The sequence below is a fragment of the Balaenoptera physalus genome (genome assembly GCF_965194825.1).
Source record: "Balaenoptera physalus genome assembly, chromosome: 11".
Taxonomy (NCBI): domain Eukaryota; kingdom Metazoa; phylum Chordata; class Mammalia; order Artiodactyla; family Balaenopteridae; genus Balaenoptera; species Balaenoptera physalus.
This window is the reverse complement of record NC_138896.1, coordinates 30872120-30892275: the sequence shown is the minus strand read 5'-3', so window position 1 is coordinate 30892275 and position 20156 is coordinate 30872120. Positions and strand designations below refer to the sequence as shown.

The following is a 20156-nucleotide window of genomic DNA, read 5'->3' as shown; positions in this document are numbered from 1 at the left end:
ATTTAAATAAAATTGAAGATAGTTCTTCTAAAACAGAGTTAAACTACAAAGAAGACACATTTTTGCCTTTTGTAAATTGCATAATAGGGAATTCCCTATCAGTCCAGTGGTTGAACTCTGTGCTTTCACTGCCGAGGCCCCAGGTTCAATCCCTGGTCGGGGAACTAAGATCCCACAACCAAGTGGCCAAAAAAATTGCATAATTAAAAGCAGATAATTTGTATTTTTGTTGCTGAAGAGTGATAACCAGGTAAACACACACACAGAGTTACCCTTACATATTATTTTTTATATTATTGAAGGTCAAACTCTTCTGTTATATCTGCCATTGAAACCTCAGTTAGGTACTGAAAGTTATAAGGTATGTTCTTTTGTGGGAGAATATGGAATTATTGCAATTTGTATTTACATTTAGTAATATATTTAAAAGAGGAAAGATGGTGACAAAGCAAGGAGGTCAGGAATTGCTCTGTAAGTTCCGCATCCCCACAGAGCTGGGCCAGGATTAGGATGAAATGAATTGAGGCACTAGCCTTGAGTGCAAAATTTAAGGGCGTTCCAAGAAACCCATTATTCAAGATAATATTTTCATGCAGTATTCTTAAAAATCAAATTTAATACCAAAAGATCCACGATTAGCAAATTATCAAAACTTTAAATAAAGATAGGATGGGGACTTCCCTGGTGGTCCAGTGGTTAAGAGTCCATGCTCCCACTGCAGGGGGCACAGGTTCGATCCCTGGTCAGGGAACTAAGATCCCACATGCCCTGTAGTGTGGCCAAAAAATAAAAAATAAAATAAAATAAGATAGGATTGGACCCCACCCTTGCAGGCTCTTCTGCCTCACCCTCCTACTGGCCCTGCCCAGGAAAGCTTCCATTCAACTCCTCTGTTCAGATCAAGAAGGGTGAATGGGCTGGGATAGTGGGATGAGGACCAAGAGCAAGGCTTCTAGAAGCAGCCTAAACATTGTCCCTCCTGTAAATGCGTACAAAGGTAGGAATCATGGTACCAGGGTCCCCATGACCTAGCTATAAGTAGCTTAGCCAACTTTATTTCCCCACTACATTACAATATTCCCTTAGACAGGATAGTCCCTTTAATGTTCCAACAATTTTTTTCTATTTTGATTTAGCTATGGATTTTCTAAAAACACTTCAAAGAACTTTAAATCTGCTCAGAAGAAATAATTAAGTAAATTTGGGAAATGCTATATTCTAGTTTCTTCCGTGGTGGTTCAAGATACCTATAGCATATTAAAAGCTGGGAGAAAATTGGCAGTACTAAGTCTATTTATTTTGTTTCATTCAGTGTTTCTCTGGTTTATTTTACTGTAGAAACATAGCATCGCCTAGTCTCTGACTTCAAGTACGATAAGGCAGCATCATTTAATCCGGCTCCCTGTCTTTCCTGGGCAGTAGCATTTTGCTCTCCAGATCCTGCAAGATATCTATCCACCTTCCCTGATTCTGGCTTTTTATTGGATCTAGGCATGGAGCAGCTCTGGAATTTTTGTGTGTGATTTTATTTATGTATATTTTAATTGAAGTGTGGACTATGGGATTTCATGACGGATGTCAAGAGACTCTGGGGGGGAGAATATTGACCCATTTTACCTCTACTCTCTGTCCTCTTTTTTTATTTTTTGGCTGTGCCATGAGGCTTGTGGGATCTTAGTTTCCCGACCAGGGATCGAGCCCAGGACCCGGCAATGAAAGCGCCTTGAGTCCTAACCACTGGACCGCCAGGGGAATTCCCAATGTCTTCTAAGTATGTATTTATCACACTTCTCAGGTAGAGATAAGTCAAATAGATGTGATGTAACGTTGGAAATGCTCACCTTATAATGACCCAAAAGGTGTGACCGCAAATGGAAAACACTGTGAGCAAGTACATTAGGGGGGCCAGAAAATTTTAAACCCTTGTAACATCAGTCTGGGAACAATGAGGAAAGAGAGACCACACAGTAATTTGAACAAGGGAAGTTTAATATAATTGTGGACTATAAAAATGGATTGGAGTAACAAAGAATTGGCTAGAAAGAAGTCAAGAGAACTCTAGACTATAGGAATAAGAGCATCCACTGTCCTCAGGACTGAAACAGAGGAACCAAGAAAGAGTCCTTTTCTTTCCTCCCCCTGGGCTGAGATACAGATCTTATTGGAAGAGCACAGCCTTGACTCCCTGGATGGCAGAGAAGTCGCACTGGTGGAACTTGCTGGCAATCTGCCCTCTAGGCTGCTAGGGAAAGCTGTTCCCAAGTAGGTGACTTACCAGAGACACATTGCTACAAAACAGTCAAAGGTGGAGGGTGCTGGGGGAAAATGCTGGGTGCTGCTGGCGGCTGGCTGTGCACAGCAGGAGCCTGGCACTGGAGAAACCAACTTTGCTGCAGCAGCTGGGCCCTGGGGAAACTGCTGGAGTGTGTGCTGGAAAAGCTAGGAGCTAGAGAAGCTACACTTGAAGGGCTGTAGCAACCTGCCCTGTTGAGCACAAGGGAACCAGGAAGCAAACCCTTTTCCCTCTGTAACGTTTCTCCAATGCCCCCTACTGACAAAATGTCAATGCCATTTGGTAAGGAGAAATATTTAAAGGGCCCAGATCCATTTTCACAGAGCAGGTAAAAAGATGAATTTGGACCTGAGAGGTAATAAGTTGATAACTGGCTCCTCTAGGGAAGAAAAATGATCTGGGGAAAAAAATGTGACTTATAGGAGTGTGATTAACAGATCCCGCCCGATAAAAAGATAATTCAGATAATTCATCTGAAGTTAAAAAAGATAAAAGAAGCATTGCGTATAGAACTTGATTATGGCTAGATGGGAAAAAGAAAGTGCTTTCTCTGAGAAAAGTCTAGTTCAGGAAATCCTGGGGGAAAACACTGGAGGAAGAGTTTCTGAATATGAAATACAGAGGAATAAAACACTTAGGATGGTGACCCAGAACTGGCCTCCCCTAGGATTGCAGCTAAGAGAACCAAGTTGGATTATTGCTATTCTTTTCTTTTTTTCCTCTTCTATTTTTCCTACCTTTCTAGTTGGTAATTCAAATTTCTCAGACTGCGCAAATGCTGATTTTGTACTTTGTTATTTGGACTAAGACTACTACGATTTATGTTTCTCACCCTGAAGGCAAGTTGGAGAGAGGGGACAAATGGTTCAGGCCACCATCCCAAAGTCTAGAGTGAAACTGTAGAACCGTGGGCAGTGGGATTAGAATTGGATAGCAACCTGCCTTGGTGCCTTGAAAGTAAAATGCAAGCACATCAGTAAAGAATGGTTAAATTACTACGTTAAATTACTACGGAAGTTAAATTATTACTTCCTTTTAGGGTGTTCTTAGATGCTTCATCACAGACATTTGTCAAGTTTTACATATAATATTCCACTACTTCTCGGAGATCACTGCCACCAACGTAGGACAATTACCAACACCAAAATACCAAAGGGCTGATTTAAGAAGATGAGCCTTATTTCTCTGACTCCTGGGTAATAAATGAGATTTTTAGAAATTATATTGGTCGCCTGAGGTAAAAAGGGTGTCATTTAGTAAGTTGATACTATCGTCAAACACATGTGCCACTCTAGTCAGCGTCGTTCCTGAAGTACAATTAGACAGGTGCTCCATAAATGTGGTAATGATGTGGCGAGCATCAGCCTTTTTATGACAATGCTGTACTCTCTTTTAAATATCTGAAAATGGTCCATGGGAATGCTAACTGGAACAACGAGGAAAGGTTTATGATGCTAAGCCCTTTAACTACAAACATTCATCTCTTGTTACAGCCATGCAAATTATTACAGGTCCATTGACAAAGGGGAAAATTGAGCGAGCTTACAACAAATCATACAGTATTGAACTGTATAAAAAATTAAAATGAAAAAAATATGACAGAAAGTTTTGGGGTCACTTAAGTTATTAAGCTATCTTAAAAGTATATATAGGACTTGTGAAAATCTTGTATACCAGAAAATTCTTGGTAAGCTCATTTACGTTTCTTGTGTAATCATTTGTAGAACACATGGAATAAACCTGTACAAGCCATACATATTTTTTTTCACGTTCAGACTACATGGAAGTTTCTTTACTCTTGTCTCTCTATGCAGTCAATGTGCTCTCACTGTGAAGGATAATGGAAGATGTTGACATATAGAGATGTGTAAGACAATGGTGCTTAAAGACCTCATGCAAACGCACTAACTTCTCATTCTCTGATTTTCATTTTGGCCCATCTAAAATGATTAAGTGAAAAATATTATTCTAACTGATTAACATTTTATACAGAAAAGAATAAGTTAAATGAAAAAACTTTCACTTTTAAAGAACCAATTTGGACCTTATACACACTCCATCCTTCCATCTTCTGAAATAGCTACTTCTTTCTGCTGTCCCATTCCACCAGAATCCTGCATCATTTTCTATTCAGGGCAGGGATTGGCAAACTTTTTCTGTTTAAAAAAAAAACAGATATTAAATATTTTAGGCTTTGCAGACCATGCAGTCCTTTTCACAACTACACAATTCTGCTGTTTTAGGCAAAGGCAGCTACAGACAATACATAATTAAATGAATAAAGCCGTGTTCCAATAGAACTTTGTGGACGCTGACATTTGAATTTACACCAGATTCATGTGTCATGAATATTATTCTTCTCTTAATTTTTTCCCAACTGTTTGCAAATGCAAAAACCATCCTTAACTTGTGGGTTATACAAAAATAGGCATCAGGCGAGATTTGGCCTGTGGGCTATAGCGTGACAACACCTGGTCTACTGGCAGTGCTACTTCTACAAGGGCTGGGTGACTTTCACTCAATTACGGTTCAAAGGAAAACTCTCTAAAGATGGTTCTATTTATAAAGTTTTCCCATACAACCATTCAAAACTTTAGCAATCATCGATATGTCCATTATTTTTTACTGCACGTCTGAAAGGTTGTCCCACTTTATTAGCTGGCCCATTGAAAACTGTTTTACAATTTCACAGTGACTTTTTCACTTTTCATCAAGAAAAAAGTATATATAAAATAATTTAGTGGTTAGAAGATGAAACCTGAAAGAAAGAAGCATGGATTCTTGACCTGGTTTTGGGAGTTCAGTTCTTTGACTAGATAAATAACTTGACCGTTTCACATCTCATTTTCTTTGTCTGGAAAGTCAGAATTTCCAGGTGTTGTTACTAAACAGTTATATTAAACGTTAAAGGAGATGGAGGGAAAAATTATGCTTATATTTTCCGGAATAGGCACATGTTCAGAAAAACATGTGTGTGTGCGTGTGCATGTTTTTATGCCATAACATACAACAGAAAAGAGGCATGCTTCTGAAGAGAAATCTTTTGGGTGATTTGTTCTGAACATTTCAGGGTAGAAAAAAAAAATCTAAGCCCAAGAGTGAGATCATACCAACTATAGCACAAAATACACACATGTCAAATTTCACAGTTTCCCTCTGTGCCTACTATTACCAGGAGAGGTTCAGTTTAGGGGTCTGTAAAAATGTTTTCTTCCTTTAAGTATAACACTCTGAGCCAAGACATCATCTGTTCCAGGCTCAGTCAGCTCCAGTTGAAAGTGTGAATGTTCAGCAAGAGGATATTTTTGAAAGGAGACTGAAAATCCGCTGTGCCAGATACCTGAAACGTTGTTAGGGTATTCGGTGGAAAATTTCATTTCCCCATTATAAATAACTGTAGGATATTTTAAGGGATCCAAGACTAGTAACTTCCAAGAGTTGCTTATATTAGCTCCACTGAAATGTGAAATGGAGGGAGGATGTCCAAGGACGGCTATAAAGCTGAATTACCGGATATGATTAATTAAAATAAATAATTCACCATTGATTAAATAGCCCTTAAAATCCCCAGTCAAAGCACCCAAACGTTGAGGCCTGCATATTTTGCTATCCACCAAGTAAAACAAAGAACGGACAAAACAGCAATGGAGAAAGAAAGAGGAGGAAAAGTCCCCATGATGATTACTTAAGTTCAACTGCCCTAGAAGTTCTTACTCAAAAAAGCCCGTCTGGTCGCCCATATTTGAAATATTGACTGTTGCTGAGCACCACATTTTCTGGTAGTTCCCGGTCCTGTGGATTTCCAGGGAGAAGGACAACTCCAAAGAAGGCGGCATAACACCGACTACGGTAGTTACTGAATTTTTATCTCCCTTTGACCACAGAAATAATCAGCTTCCGGTAACTTCTTTCCTCCTTTGCAGCCCCTACACATTCAAAAACGCAACAAAAAAAGTCAGAGATCTTTGATAGACTGAGGTGCAACGCGCCCGAAATAAAACTGCCCCGCTAAAAGGCAAAAAAAAAAAAAAAAACCCAAAAAACAAAAAACAAAAGTCTTGTGTGTGAGTTGTGTATGTGTATTAATGTGTCAGTGTGGGGATATGTGAGGCGTGTGTGCTCCGGTGCATGTGACTAAGTGGTGGGGCGGGGGTGTAAGGTAGGAAACTAACGCAGGCAGTCTGGTCTCTCCTTTTTTTTTTTTGGAAGGGTAAGCCTGGCTTCCCTTCGCTGGTCGGCCGCGTGAGGCTGGGAAGACCCGACCCTGGCGCGCGCCTGCAGCGCGGCAGTGCCCAGGGTTAGAGCTCTCCCCTGTGACCGAAAAGATAATTAAAAATCACAGGCGCAGGAGACAGCTCCGTTCCTCGCTGCGCATCAAGTCCGTCGGGATGAGTGGGTCCTCGCATGCCGGGGGCGCCCGGGCTCCGAGGCCAGTGGGCCGCGGCGAGGAGTAGGTTGGGCAGGGGGTGTCCCAGCGGGTGATGCAGAATGAGTCACCCAGGGTGGCAGGCGGCCGTGGGAAGGCCGAGGAGGCGGGAGGGGTGCGGCGAGGAGGCTCGCGTCTGCGGGGGGACTTTTAGGGAGAGGCAGGAACGTCGGGGAGAAAACTGGGGAAGGGAAAGCCGGACGAGGGACGCGTGGAGTTGTGGATGGGGAAAGGGAAGGTAAAACTAAAGCCCCAAAGAGGAAAGAGCAGTGTCCCCTGGACCGCATCCTTACCCCCGCGAGGGCGCTCGCCGAGCCACCCCCGCCCCACCTCCGCTCCCACGGCTGGAGGTCCCTCAGTCGAGAGAGCAATCCTGGTCCCCAAGCCACTCAACTACAGCTCTCCAAGTTCATCTTGCGCTTGAAATAGGCTCCAGAGACCTCGACAGACACCAGGTCCCTTCTGCCGCGCCCCCCACGCTCTCCAGGCCCCTTCAAAGGCGCAGACCCCCAAGCGCCCGCTGGTCTAGTGGAAGCGACGCTTTAAAAAGCGGGAGAGAGAGTCGTGGCAGGTCGCTACCAGGGTGAGAGAGGCGTTTGCGCTGAGCAATAAAAATGACGATTAATGGGTACGTGGATTGATTTAAGTAAGATGGGGGGGGCCCGATGAGTGATGACTCAACTATGTTTCTTCCTGAATACTCCGAAGAGGAGGCACTATAACTTCATTTCTTTTATAAAATCACGTATTACTGTGTAGTGTCAGCTACGCTGTTAGGAATCTTTGAAACTCTGGCAACTGATGATTCTTTTTGCAGACAAGTTTTCAAGCTTTGCGAGGTTTAAAGGAGATGGGCAGAAAGGAACGTAGCAGTACACTACGAGGAGGGGAAACGGCCCGGTGCCCCCTTCTTAGGGGTGCAATAGCCTCAAGCGGATTTCCCGGCTTCTGCGGGCGCCCCACATTGTTTTATTTGTTTTGAAGGCTCAGAGTTTGAGGCTGGTCGGAGACACCCACGTGCTTCTGACTCTCATCAGCGTAATGATCGCCTTAGCCAGAGTCGTGTCTATATAAACCACAAAAACCTAATCATTAGAAATCCCAGCCTCCAAAAACCACATTTTAGGTAAAACTGCCGGGTTTTTTTTCTGCGCTCCTTCATCCTCCCGACCACAACTTTTTGGGGGATCCAAAGTCGCTTTTTAAACCCACATTGGGAAATAAATACATAAATAAATAGCCATTGAAGCATTTTGAATATTTTATTTTGTAGTTTTATTTTTTTCCCCGGGAGTGGTGGGGGAGAAAGTTAAGACATTAGACCTAGTTTTAGATGCAAAATAGACAATAAGAGATTGAGATTCATGGAAAACTGCTGGGGTTTTCCCCCAGCGAGGGTTTTTGCAACTTATTTTAATCATCAAGCTGACAGTTTTCCAGTCCTTAAAAAACTCATCCTTGTTCTCTAGGAACGACTAGTTTGAATATAGAAGAAAAAAGTGTCCAGCCACCCACTTGAGTTTCTAAGAAGTATTTTGACAAGTGTCTCCTCCATCCCAAGTTTTTCTGTCACTTAAGTAAAAAACAAAACAAAACAAAAAAAACACACCCAAACCCTGCAAAATCTTTTCTTCCCTCGGGAGCCGCTCCGGCAGAGGTGGAGGGGGGGGGGTAGGGTGGGGGAAGGGTGAAGAGAGCTGAGAAGTCAGCACAGACGCTCAAGAATTTTCCTTCCTCCTCTCCTGAAGTTACAACGAAAAATAACGACAGTCAGATCAGCCGGCGGCTCTCTGGCGTCTCAACTTCAACCTCCTCCGACCAAGAGGGGGTTCCTTGTCTTGGGGGGAGGAGGCGAGAAGCAAGAGGACGCGACCAGGCGAGATCCCCGTAGACCGGGGCCGCCTCTCTCGGCTTCCGAAGCTGCGCGCGGCGCCCCGGGGGCTCCTTCTCGCGGCCGGCGGGCGGCGGCAGCGGCTGCGATTCGCAGGCTCGAGATCCGTTGCCCCGAGATCCGCTGCCCGCGACTTACCTCCTGGCACCTCGAAGCACGAGGGTCAGGGGAGCTTTGCAAAGAGCAGGAGAGAGTGGATGCGAGGAGGTGGCGGTGAGAGGGCGAGAAGAGGAGAAGGGAAAGGAAGGAGCCGAGCCGGGGAGCCGGGCTGGCAGCCGCCGCGGGAGGAATCTGAGTGTGCAGCCGGCGCGGGGGGAGCGGCGGCCGCCGCGGAGGAGGCGGCGGCGTCGGCAGCGGCGCGGGCGGGCGGGCGGCGGCGCGGACGCCTGCAGCTGGGCAGCAGCGCGCGGCGCGGAGCGGCGGTGGCGGGCAGCGCGCGGCGATGCTGGCCTCGGGGCTGGACTGCTGAACCCACTCGGCTCCACCGCCGGACTCGAACTGGGAGGGGGCGCCAGCGCACCCAGGACGCGGTGCCCCACGGGAACCCCCACTACAAGCTGCTGCAAACTGAAGCCTCCCGCCTCCCCGGGCCAAACACATCCCGGTGCCCGTTCGCAGCTGCCATCCCGGGTGTTCCAAAGGCTCCGGCAAGATCTGCGCCTCCCGGGTCTCCCCACCCGCCAACCCGATTGCTCCGCACCGCCACCTCTGCCTCCCGTCAGACTCCGCCCGGCAGTCGGCTTCATCGAACTTGATTTCTCACCTCCTCAGCCCCATCACCTCCAGCCCCTTTCCCCCGTCTCGCCTCCACCCCCCCAATTTCCTCCTCCTCGCCCCTCATTTCCACCCTCCTCCCCCTCCCCCGGCCACTTCGCTAACTTGTGGCTGTTGTGATGCGTATTCCCGTAGATCCGAGCACCAGCCGGCGCTTCAGCCCCCCCTCCAGCAGCCTGCAGCCCGGCAAGATGAGCGACGTGAGCCCGGTGGTGGCTGCGCAACAGCAGCAGCAGCAGCAGCAACAGCAGCAGCAGCAACAGCAGCAGCAACAGCAGCAGCAGCAGCAGCAGGAGGCGGCGGCGGCGGCAGCGGCGGCGGCGGCGGCGGCGGCGGCCGCGGTGCCCCGGTTGCGGCCGCCGCACGACAACCGCACCATGGTGGAGATCATCGCTGACCACCCGGCTGAACTCGTCCGCACCGACAGCCCCAACTTCCTGTGCTCCGTGCTGCCCTCGCACTGGCGTTGCAACAAGACCCTGCCCGTGGCCTTCAAGGTAAGAAGCTGCGGCCGCCCCCCGCTCCCCGCCCCCGGCCGGGCGCCGCGGAACCTGCCCGCCGGCGTTTCCAAGCCCACGGGGGCCGGGCCCCTGACCCGGACGGCCTCCATGGCTCCTACCTCGGTGGCTCTGACCCGAGGGACCCCCGTCTGGCCCTCTTCCTCCGGATCCCACAGCGGGCTCGGGGCTTAGTGACCCCGCGCAGATTCTTCCCTCTCCCACCTGTGCCCGTAGCCACCACTTCAGCCCTTGTCCCCTTTATCCGTTCATCACCCCTGGAGCCTCCCGGCCAACGTCCCGACCCACTCCTCTGAGCGGTCTCCCCTCCCCCAGGAGCCCCCAGGTGCCCACTCTCGGCGGCGCCGCCGGGACGTGCTCCACCCCGCCCCCACTCCCCAGGAGCGAGGATCCCCGGCGTTCTCCCCCGAGACTCCCGCGTCCCCTTCCCCGGCATCCCGGCCGGGCCCGCACCGCGGGCCGCCGCGCCGCCCCTCCCCGGGATTCCGCGCTTTTCCCTTCCCATCCGAACGCCCTCCGCCCGTCTCGGCGCCCCCTTCTCTGACCCGCTTGCGCCTCGGCGGCTCCGGCCCCTCCCGGACTCGGGGGCCGGTGTTGGTGGGGTGCCGGCGCCGGGCGTTTGCGCCCGGGGCGGGGCGCCGCGTGCCGGCTGCTGGCTGCGGCGCGTGGGCCGCATTATCAGTATCCGAGAGGGTCCCGGGCGAACCTAGGGACTCAGGGAGCGAGTGAGGGGCAGACAGGACGGGGGCGTTTTCTTCGTCTGCAGACCCGCGCCCCTTCCCGCTACCGGGAGGAAGGCGGGGCTGCAGGGGTCGCCGCGCGCCCGGAGGCGGGGGAGTCCGGGAGTCCCCGGCGCCGGACCCTCAAGTGCAAGGCGGCGCGGGCCAGTGGAGGGGGCGGGGGCTCGGGCCGCCTCTTCCACCCGGACCCGCTCCCCGCCTCGCCGCGCCCGGGAGGGAGAAGGGAAACCTGTGAAATGCCTTCGGCTCGCCCGCCTTGAAAACTGAGGTGACATTGTGCGATTCGCCTTATTCTTACTTTTAAGGACTCAGACCCCAGAGGTCCCTCCCGCTTCTGAGAGGTCGTGGGAGGCTCGGGCCCGTGGCCTGGGCGCCGAGGGAGTGACTCCCGGGCTGGAGAGCGCCCTGCGCGCGACCCGCGGCCTCCTCCGCCCTCCCGGCCCGTTAGTTTGAGGGCGGGTCTCAGCAGCCGGAGTCGCGGGCAGCGGCTCCGCAGGTTGAGGGTGTAGGGTCCGGAGTCTCTCCGTAAGGCTATCGGGATCCCTCGGGCAGCCCTCGTCCCCTCGCGGAGCCCGCAGGGCCGGGAGCGTCCCAGGTTGCTGGGGAGATGGGGTCCCGGGCCGAGCTCCCTCTCGGGACTAGGCGCCTGGGATGGAGGGGGCGGTGAGCCAGACAGGGACGAGAGCGCTCCCAGGAAGATGCTTCCGGCCCTGTTTAGCCTCTGAACCCGCGAAGGTGGGCCTGGGTCCCCTGGGTTCTGGGATTGTGGAGAGCAGGGTAAGCCAGGCCTTGGGGGGAGGGGGGAAGGGAGGAATCCTGCCAGTTCCTCCCCTGTGGACCCTGGGGCCAAACTCCCACGGGCCACTGGCAGTTCCCGGTTGTTGACCACCCCCTCCCCACGAGCACCAATTCAGATTCCGTGCGTGGGTGGCGTGGAAAGAAAGAGGAGTCCAGGTCAATTAGAGCTGGTTATCTCGCTATGTCTTGTATCAGAACAGAAATCGAATGAATTGTTATGGAAAGGGGATGTTGCACTCTGGGGCAAGTTTCATTTTGCAGTTGGCTCAAGAAATGTGTGTGTGTTTTAACCGTCCCATTTCTCCTTTTATAAACCACCCATTTTGTAGGTTAAGCTTTTCTTCCTTGAAATATGAAAAGCTCAGAGTATAGGCGAATCGTAGAAATTTGGATTTTCACATAAGATATATCTTTTACAATTCATCCTCCAAGGGCCCAGAATTTTCTAATTGGCCTTATGTGAGAACGGAAATTTGTTTCCATGCCCCCACCACAAGCCCCTCAAGACGCAAACAAAAAAACAACACTGGATGAAAACAGCAAATAATACAAATAAATAGATATTTTATATATAAAATGCCACAAGTTAGGGTATGAAAAAGTTAAGGATGGGTGCCTACATTTTTAAAAGATGTCATTTAGATGTCTGATGTTCTACATTCCGTTTGTCCTGCTAAACATGTTTAAGGTATAACTGTCTTGAACTATATTCGTACATATATGGTGCTGAATTGATACTGAGCATTAATATTTTGGATAGAAAGGATGTTTTTGGCATAAAGACAGAATACAATTTAGTTAAAGCTATTCTCAGATAATTTGGCTATCTTCAGGTTTTCTCACTACCACCCTTTTAAAATTATTTTAAAAATAAATTGCTTCCCTGCTATTCATCATACTTATTTTTAATTACAGATTAAGTTTACTTTTAACCAGTAAACAAAACCATAGATAACACATGGCCATATTAAATTGAATGTTTTAATTCATATTAATTAAAAGTTAAATTGAGTTAACCAAAAACTTGACTTTCATGTTTTCCCACCCCCCTACCTGTGTTTAACAAAATTCAAATAGCGGGCGACAGCTGAGATCCACTCAGTATAGAAGTTTTGTCTGTGTTGAAAACATGTGTAGATATTTGGAACATCCAGATTTTGACAATATTTTTTTTGTTTTCATCTGAATGTTAGTAAAAACAACCTCTTTTTACCTTACTTTCGAGATAAAAGCCTGTGAGCTGTAGACTTTCTAGACTCTTGCAACATAATCAAATACATGTGCAAAGAAGAAGTAATATGAAGAAGTCTCAGTTTTAAAAGTGGTGACAGCAATTTGGCTGTCATATTTAGAGCTATGTACAAAGTAAATTATAGTGTTGTTGGGTAGATAGCAGACAGGTAAATATGTTTAATACAGAACTTAATTGTTGAGAAGTCTGGTATTCAAATCAATATAATATTTATTGAGCTCATATTTTATGTCCGTGACACTGAGCTCGGCAAGGTAGAGAATCAGAAATGAATTCAGTAGACTGTGTTGCGATACGTTAACTTAAAACAGCACTTCAGAATGATATTGGCAATGTATTGTATTAAGACATGTCACATATTAGAGTTGTTCATCTGATCTTGTTTTAGGATTATACGAAAGTAGTTAATTCATTTACACTCTGACATGTAAAAGTGCAAAAACAACTTGTATACTTTAAAATACACCAAGCTGTTTATTAGCGTTATATTTTTAACAAAGTTCTGCAGTTTTGAAATGTTCAGTGCTCCCAGGTGTCAAGGAAATGGAAATAAATATTTTTAACCTTTCTCTCAGGTGTATCTCACTGAAAGCTTAAAATAGTTAAGGCATACTATTAGAAGATCCCAGGCCCTTTCTGTCCTAGGTAATTGTAGTGATGAAAAAGCAATACGCAAATTCAGCTCATTAGTTAATGGTCAGGTAGAAATAGTGGAGAGAACATGTTAGCCCTGTATCCAGTAGCACCCTTGTAAGTTAGGGGTCTGTCAGCATTTCCACCCTGAAGCCTGGTGTTCAGGGTTCATAACTCAGCTGCTTTAAATAGCTTCAAGCTGAAACACTATGCAGAAAATTTAAGTCCAGATGTATATTTTAAAGCTAAAAGTAGTGTAAGACTATTGCACTGTTTTAAGTTAGCAAACGCTGGACTATATATTTAACAATATCATATGTTTTTCTGGCAATGTTAAAGAAAAAAACCACAGTTTTAGATATATCATCTATTGCTCATAGTTAATTCTGCATGTTTAATGATACCTTTCAGTATTTGTCATAAGTAGGGTTTCAAAATGATGGAGCAATTTCTATTTGAAAATAATTTTTCAACATCATTGGCCATTTTTCTCTTCATAAGCAAGTATGCAGCTAATAACTATTTGACATAATGAGTTGTAGTTTCCTTACATATTTAATGATCAGATTTTATGTTTGTGTCTTTTTGAATGTAATTATACCTAAACAAAGAAAAACAGGTTATTAAACCTGTTAAAACTTTGCTAAACCCACTATGAGTTGCTGTGCAAAATTATGTAAATCGTAATAGATCTCAAGTTATGTAAAGACAGACACATTTTTGTGTTATGCCTTTAAATGCAATAAAAATTATTTAAAGTTAAAAATTTTAGGATTGAGTATATAAAACTTACTGGTAAGGTAATGGAAACAAATAATTTTAGATGGAAAATAAATACTCAAAAATTTTAGAAAACTTATATTTGAAAACAGGCATGGTAAAATATTGTTCATTATTTTCTCCCCATTGGCATTGCTGTTTGTATCCTTTCAAAATTCCAGAATATCCATCGTTAGATGATCTAAACCAGCTTGATACATGGCTCATAAATTTCTGGCTTAAATTGAAATAATTTCCATCAAATTTCTCTTTGACATGTATTTTAAAAATTATGAAATGATATTTTATATTGTATTTACTCTTTTCTCTACAATTCAACCAGGTTTTTCTAAATTCTAAGTTAGATTCTAAGAAATAACTGTAATATTTGTGAAACTTTTTGATAGTTAAAGTTACCTTTAAATAATTATCGTAGAAATAAAACTTTTCCTTTTTGCAATTACTCCCTTACCTCTCTGTGTATTCCAAAGAAAGATTTGATAAGATTCTATCTTGAAAAATAATTATATTTCAATTTTGCTGCAAGTGCAGTGTGCCCAGTGATATTGGTCTGTAAGAGTAATTGATTAGCGAAGACTAGACTTCTGTACGTGAAAATGTCATAGGCAATTTAAATTTCCATATAATAAGACCACAAAAACAATTTTAAGGGCCTGAGTTAATTCTCCATTGTTCCTCTTTCAGAGTAACTCACAGATTTAGTCGTAGGGAGTCTCATAAAAATTTTCAATAGCGTTTCTAGAGTTAAATATTCTTTTACTTTATTTTGCACAAGCTCCGTATCATGTGATTTAAATGCTAGTTATAATGAGGTGCGCTAAATAAAGGAACTTCTTTCTCTATTCTAAAATGTCAGGACACAAAATTACTTCCCTCTTCCCCATGAAGTTTCTTGAATTATGTAGATTTTATATGTTAAAAGCACCTAGAAAAGTAACTGTTAAGTTTTCGTCACAAATTATTCTTTGCAGAACAACTTTTTGTATTGGGTAGTGTGGAAACAAATTTTAATGCGTGCTAACTCCTAACTAGTTAAAGGGCGATTTTTGACTGCTCTCTACCCCTTAAAGTGTTTTCCATTGCTTGGGTTTGGTACAGATGAAATGTGTAAAAATTTCTTGATTCTTTTGGTTTTCTTTTAGATAAACACAGTCGAGAATCTCCAAGGGAAACTTTTTAGCTTCAGAGATCTACTTTTTGTTTAAACCCTCAAACATATAATTACACTTCTGATTGATATAAAGGCGCATACATTACTTCTTATCCCCCCTTTTTTCCTCAGAAAAACATTAGGCAGTCTGCTTTGGTAGAGTGAATAGCAGAAAGAACCAATATATTTAGCCATTAAAATAGAATTCAGCCATAACAGGAAAAGTTGTCACTATATCTTGTTAGTTAGCAATTTTTTTTTCCGGGCCAAGTTGTAAGCCTCATAGAAGACTCGCACACTTTGTGGTGACCTATTTGTTTTGTTATTAAATGTAATGCATAAAACATACCAATATTTAATATTTAATTATTACTGCTTAAGCAAAGAAAAATGGGTTTATGTATTTCACGCTTAGGGATCTTTTCTTTTGTATTTTCCCATATTGAATCAATTTTCCTTTTCTTCTAACTAAAAAAAATCCATTATGTTAAAAATATGCAGTAAAATAATAATGTCCCAGAGCTCTTAAAAATCTTTATATTGGGGCACATTTCTTCGCTTTTTTTAAAATGAAATTTAGCCAGCCTGGAGTGAAACCCATCAGCAGTCCTCCTGTATCTCTCAACAACACCAAAAAATATCTCAGGACATGAAGTAAAAAATTACATATTCAATTGAACCCTTTAAGGAAGCTTATAAGTAAAAGCCTGTGTTTAGCACACAGCTGACTTGGAACAGAAGTTATCCTGCTCATCTTACAAAAAGTACATGATTATAATTGTACTCTATACTTATATAGTCTCTTCTACATTTTACAGACTTTAAAAAAACGATTTCCAATTTATATTGGAAAACGGTAGTTTCAGGAGATGAAGTTACTTGAGATCATAGCAGATGTGTAACAGAGGTGGGGGAGAAGTGGGACCTCTTGATTTTTGGTGCATTAATTCTCTTCTAAACAGTACAACTTTTCTACCTTCATTAGTGCACTTACTGGTTCCATGTTTACTTTGACATAGAAAGCCTCACAGCAGGTGTTAAAACACAATATTCTGAGTGTAAAAAATGTCAAGCATTCAGATGAATACTGGCAAGTATATCAGTTTTTTCAGTATTTCAGTATTTTTCAAATGTGCACATTTTTGGCATTGTGAATTCAAGAAGTTGAAAAGTACATTGCCCCCATCAGGGGTACAGCGTTACCTGTGTTCAGCAGCCGCTTGAGGCACTAGGTCAAGTATGCAGGAAGGAAGCCATGTTCTCAAGGGATTTACCCTTGACCTGGGAGACTTCTCAGATTGAATAGAGTAACCGTACATTCCGGGTAAAGGATAGTGGGCAGGATTCCCTCTCTTCTGGGATGGAAAAAGTTGTCAGAAAACTAGTTTGGAGCAAGGGCATATTGCCGCTAGCTGGGGATGCTGACTCAACCTTTAACTGGGTCTCTCATAGACTATTGGCAGTGGGAAGTGGTGCTCTTTGTGGAGCTCTTTCATTTATTTATTTCAAAAATATTTATCAAACACTTACTCTGTGCCAGGCACTGTTTTGGGAGCTGGGTGTATAGTGGTGAACAAGACAGATGAAGGCCCTTGCCTTGTGTAATTTCTAGTCGAATATAATCTGGGCTCCTAAGAGGGAGTCTCATAGCTTTGGACTAGCATATCAAAAGGAGTAGATGGGTCATTCCTATATGTACATTGAAATGAGGATCATTTGAGTCCAGTGGGATGCTCAGGAAGTGGTTTCTGTAATTTAAGGACAGCTTTAAGATTTTAAACTGAATAACAAAGTGCTGAAGCAGGAATGGAACAGCCTAAGAGAACAGGAAGGGTGAAAGAAATACTGACAAGTTTGTTTGGTTGTTTCCCTGGCTTGAGCAGAGGGTATAGTGGAGGCGTGTTAGGGGTAGGGTTCAAGGGTGAGGGAAATGCAGCTCTAAAGTGTAGTGATAATGTCTGTTTCATCACATTGTAGGAAATCTGCTTTAATGAGAGTTACATACAAATTGTATTGGGAGCATGGAATTAAATGCTTTGGTTTGCCTTATGGACATCTTGACAAAAGAGGGAGTAGCAGAAGGATGAGGGTAATATTTGCCAGACAGGCAAGCACACATGGATATTGTCATTGGAGGGTAGTGGGGCTACTGTAGCCAGAGCTGTGGCTTAGTCACCACATGGGCATCTGGAAGCCGAACGAGGAAGAGATGGAACTCATCTGAATATTATAGGATCCTGGAAGTTAGTTGAGAGAAAGGATGTTATCAAGGGGCAAGGCCTTAATTCATGGATTAAGAATAGTGTGTTTTATATATGACAACAAAGACTCTGCACCGACATTCCCTTCCGGGCTCCATGTTAATCAGAGGCACCAATTTGCAAGTTAGCCAACCCTGGCGTGTGATCCTTGCCTTGCAGCAGTGAAAATGTTTATTAGACTCAAAGACTGATTATCCTGGATCCTGACTTGCCCGAGTTAATCGGCTGCAGGTTAATTGTTGAAGATTAAGGAGGCAAGTGTGTCATTCCAAGATGGCAGATGGGACAAGACAGAAGTTTGGCTAAGGGTGTATTTTCTGTCTATACCACTCATTTGTCGGTGGTCATTTTCAGCCTCTTATATATCTTTATCCTGTACCTAGACTTTAGGCTTCTTGATGACTTTGTATATTCCATGGGTCCCACTGCAGAGTGGGCATTCAGTAGTTCTTTGCAGTGTGATTGAAAGCTGGATATCTAGCTCAAAGTAAGGAGATGAAGTGTAGTTCTGGATACCACACTATATTTAGTCTTCCCTATAGTCAGGAACTGTAAGGTTTCCCCTAAATATCGTCTCCCATAGAGCTGACCAGACTTCCTTTTTTTTTTTTTTGGCCTGTGATCTGGATGAGACCACACCTCAGGGCGCTCCAGGCTGCAGACAGGCGGTGCCTTAATGTGTACGATGCAATCTGCAGATGGGGCATCAACTTTCCTTCTGTGGCATAATTCCTATGGACAACTTAACATGGGGATTTAATAAAAATGTACATGCATTCTGTGAAGAATCCAACAACAAATGAAGGAAACTTTTGCCTGCCTTTGGAATGGGTGGACCCTGAAACACTGGTCTCTTTGAAGTGGCATCCGAACCCACATGCAGATGCCTCATTCCTGTCTGCCATTACTGGACTAGAGCACTAAGTCCTGATAAGATGCATCATTTACCATGAGACTATATTCTCAGTGTTTAAGCTTTTCTGATGTGCCATTATTGTTGCTGTGTTTCCTGTTTTATGTAGGTGGTAGCCCTCGGAGAGGTACCAGATGGGACTGTGGTTACTGTCATGGCGGGTAATGATGAAAATTATTCTGCTGAGCTCCGAAATGCCTCTGCTGTTATGAAAAACCAAGTAGCAAGGTTCAACGATCTGAGATTTGTGGGCCGGAGTGGACGAGGTAGGTCTCTGATTTTTAATATGGATAATGGAATAAACACATTAGGATCCTCTGATGAAATGTAGGCCTGTCTGTATTCAAATCAGTACCTTCTACCGAATAGAATTACTAAAGGTTTTCTTTAAATATGTCCAGATGAGGTTGAGTGTTTTAGTGAGTACTCAGGCCTTTTTCATTTGTTTTATGATATTGAAAATTCAAACAGTGTTTTCCGAAGAACCAGTTCCTAATTTCACTGGGTGTGAGCATATAAGGTGGAGGGAAGAACAGTTGGAGGTTCAAGTTCTGAGTTACGAGGAGCCAAGTAACTGAGTGCATTCAGTGGCAAAGGGCAAAGAAAAGGGAATGCATTGGATCAATTTCCTGGTAATATCAATTTTGCTCTAAGTTGTTGCAAGGACAGCAAGTATAACGCTCTTCACTTGTCACATATGTTACCTCTATAGGATTTAATTTACTTCTATAAGAACCTATTTAAAAATCATGGTTTTTTACAGAAGGCTTTTCATTTGCATAAGTGAATAAGATGTTACTTATGTTAGTATGACTATGTAGATGAATGATCAGAACTCTAAATATTTCTACATTATTTAAGAGTTTCCACCATCCACACCCCCATTCAAATATTAGGAATCCATCAAAAGATCATAAAACAGAAAATAATCCCCTTTAGGGTTTTTATAGCTGTTTCATAAATGGGGTTAATGTTTTTAAAAAAGTCTCAAAGAAAACCAATATTTGGCTTTTATTTACTTATTCTGTAGAGAGACTTTTAATCATCATTCGTTAGAAGTATTATGTTCATTTATTTATTGATTGAATCTAATATTTCCATGTTAAGTATTTCGATGAGAAGAGAGAAAATAGACCACTTTAGGACTGGGGTGAATTAAATTATAAAGACCTATGGGGTGACTTCAACCCAGGTTTGAATTAGGAAATAAGAAGCATCAATTTTTAAACCATGTCCAATAATTGCCCTTTAGTTTGGATCAGATGTCAAATTATTACCATTGTAAAAACTTGATAAGGGAAGTTCAGGCAAGGCTGTTTCCGATGAGTAGTTTTAGTGTACTTTCTAGGAACACGGCCAAGAAGTTGTACTTTTTAACTTAAAAAAAAATGATGCATGCTAATGAGATACTGTTACTGAAAGGTTTGAAATAAAATGAGGCTCAGAGCCTCTGGTAGAATCAAAACTCAAGGGGTTATCTCAGCATCAGGTTTAGTTCACTTTCATTAAAAGAAAAAAAAAAGACACATTCTGTCTCACTGTTGACTGATTAGGTGTGAAGTGTGTATGTGTGTGTATTCATTTTTTTTTTTCTCAGTTACTGGTGCAGGTCCACAGTACAATTAAAATTTCTTTTTTCTAGTAAGAATCAAGAAAAATTTGAACACGATGATTTACCTGTATGCTCTGAGTTGCATCTTTCTCCTTATGTAATATTACTTTGTTTT

At 43.9% G+C, this 20156-nt stretch overlaps 1 protein-coding gene across 4 annotated transcripts in view; it reads left to right on the top strand.

Moving 5' to 3' along the window:
* Window positions 1-20156, top strand: part of RUNX2 (RUNX family transcription factor 2) — a 224795-nt gene that overhangs the window by 91618 nt on the left and 113021 nt on the right. For 3 of the 4 annotated variants that reach the window (XM_082412484.1, XM_082412483.1, XM_082412485.1), the window contains exons 3-4: window positions 9520-9881; window positions 18539-18695. In XM_082412484.1, coding sequence (XP_082268610.1) covers window positions 9520-9881; window positions 18539-18695 — 519 coding nt within the window. Of the gene's footprint in view, window positions 1-7416; window positions 9882-18538; window positions 18696-20156 lie in introns of those variants that run through there. The other variant, XM_082412486.1, reaches the window with a different exon arrangement.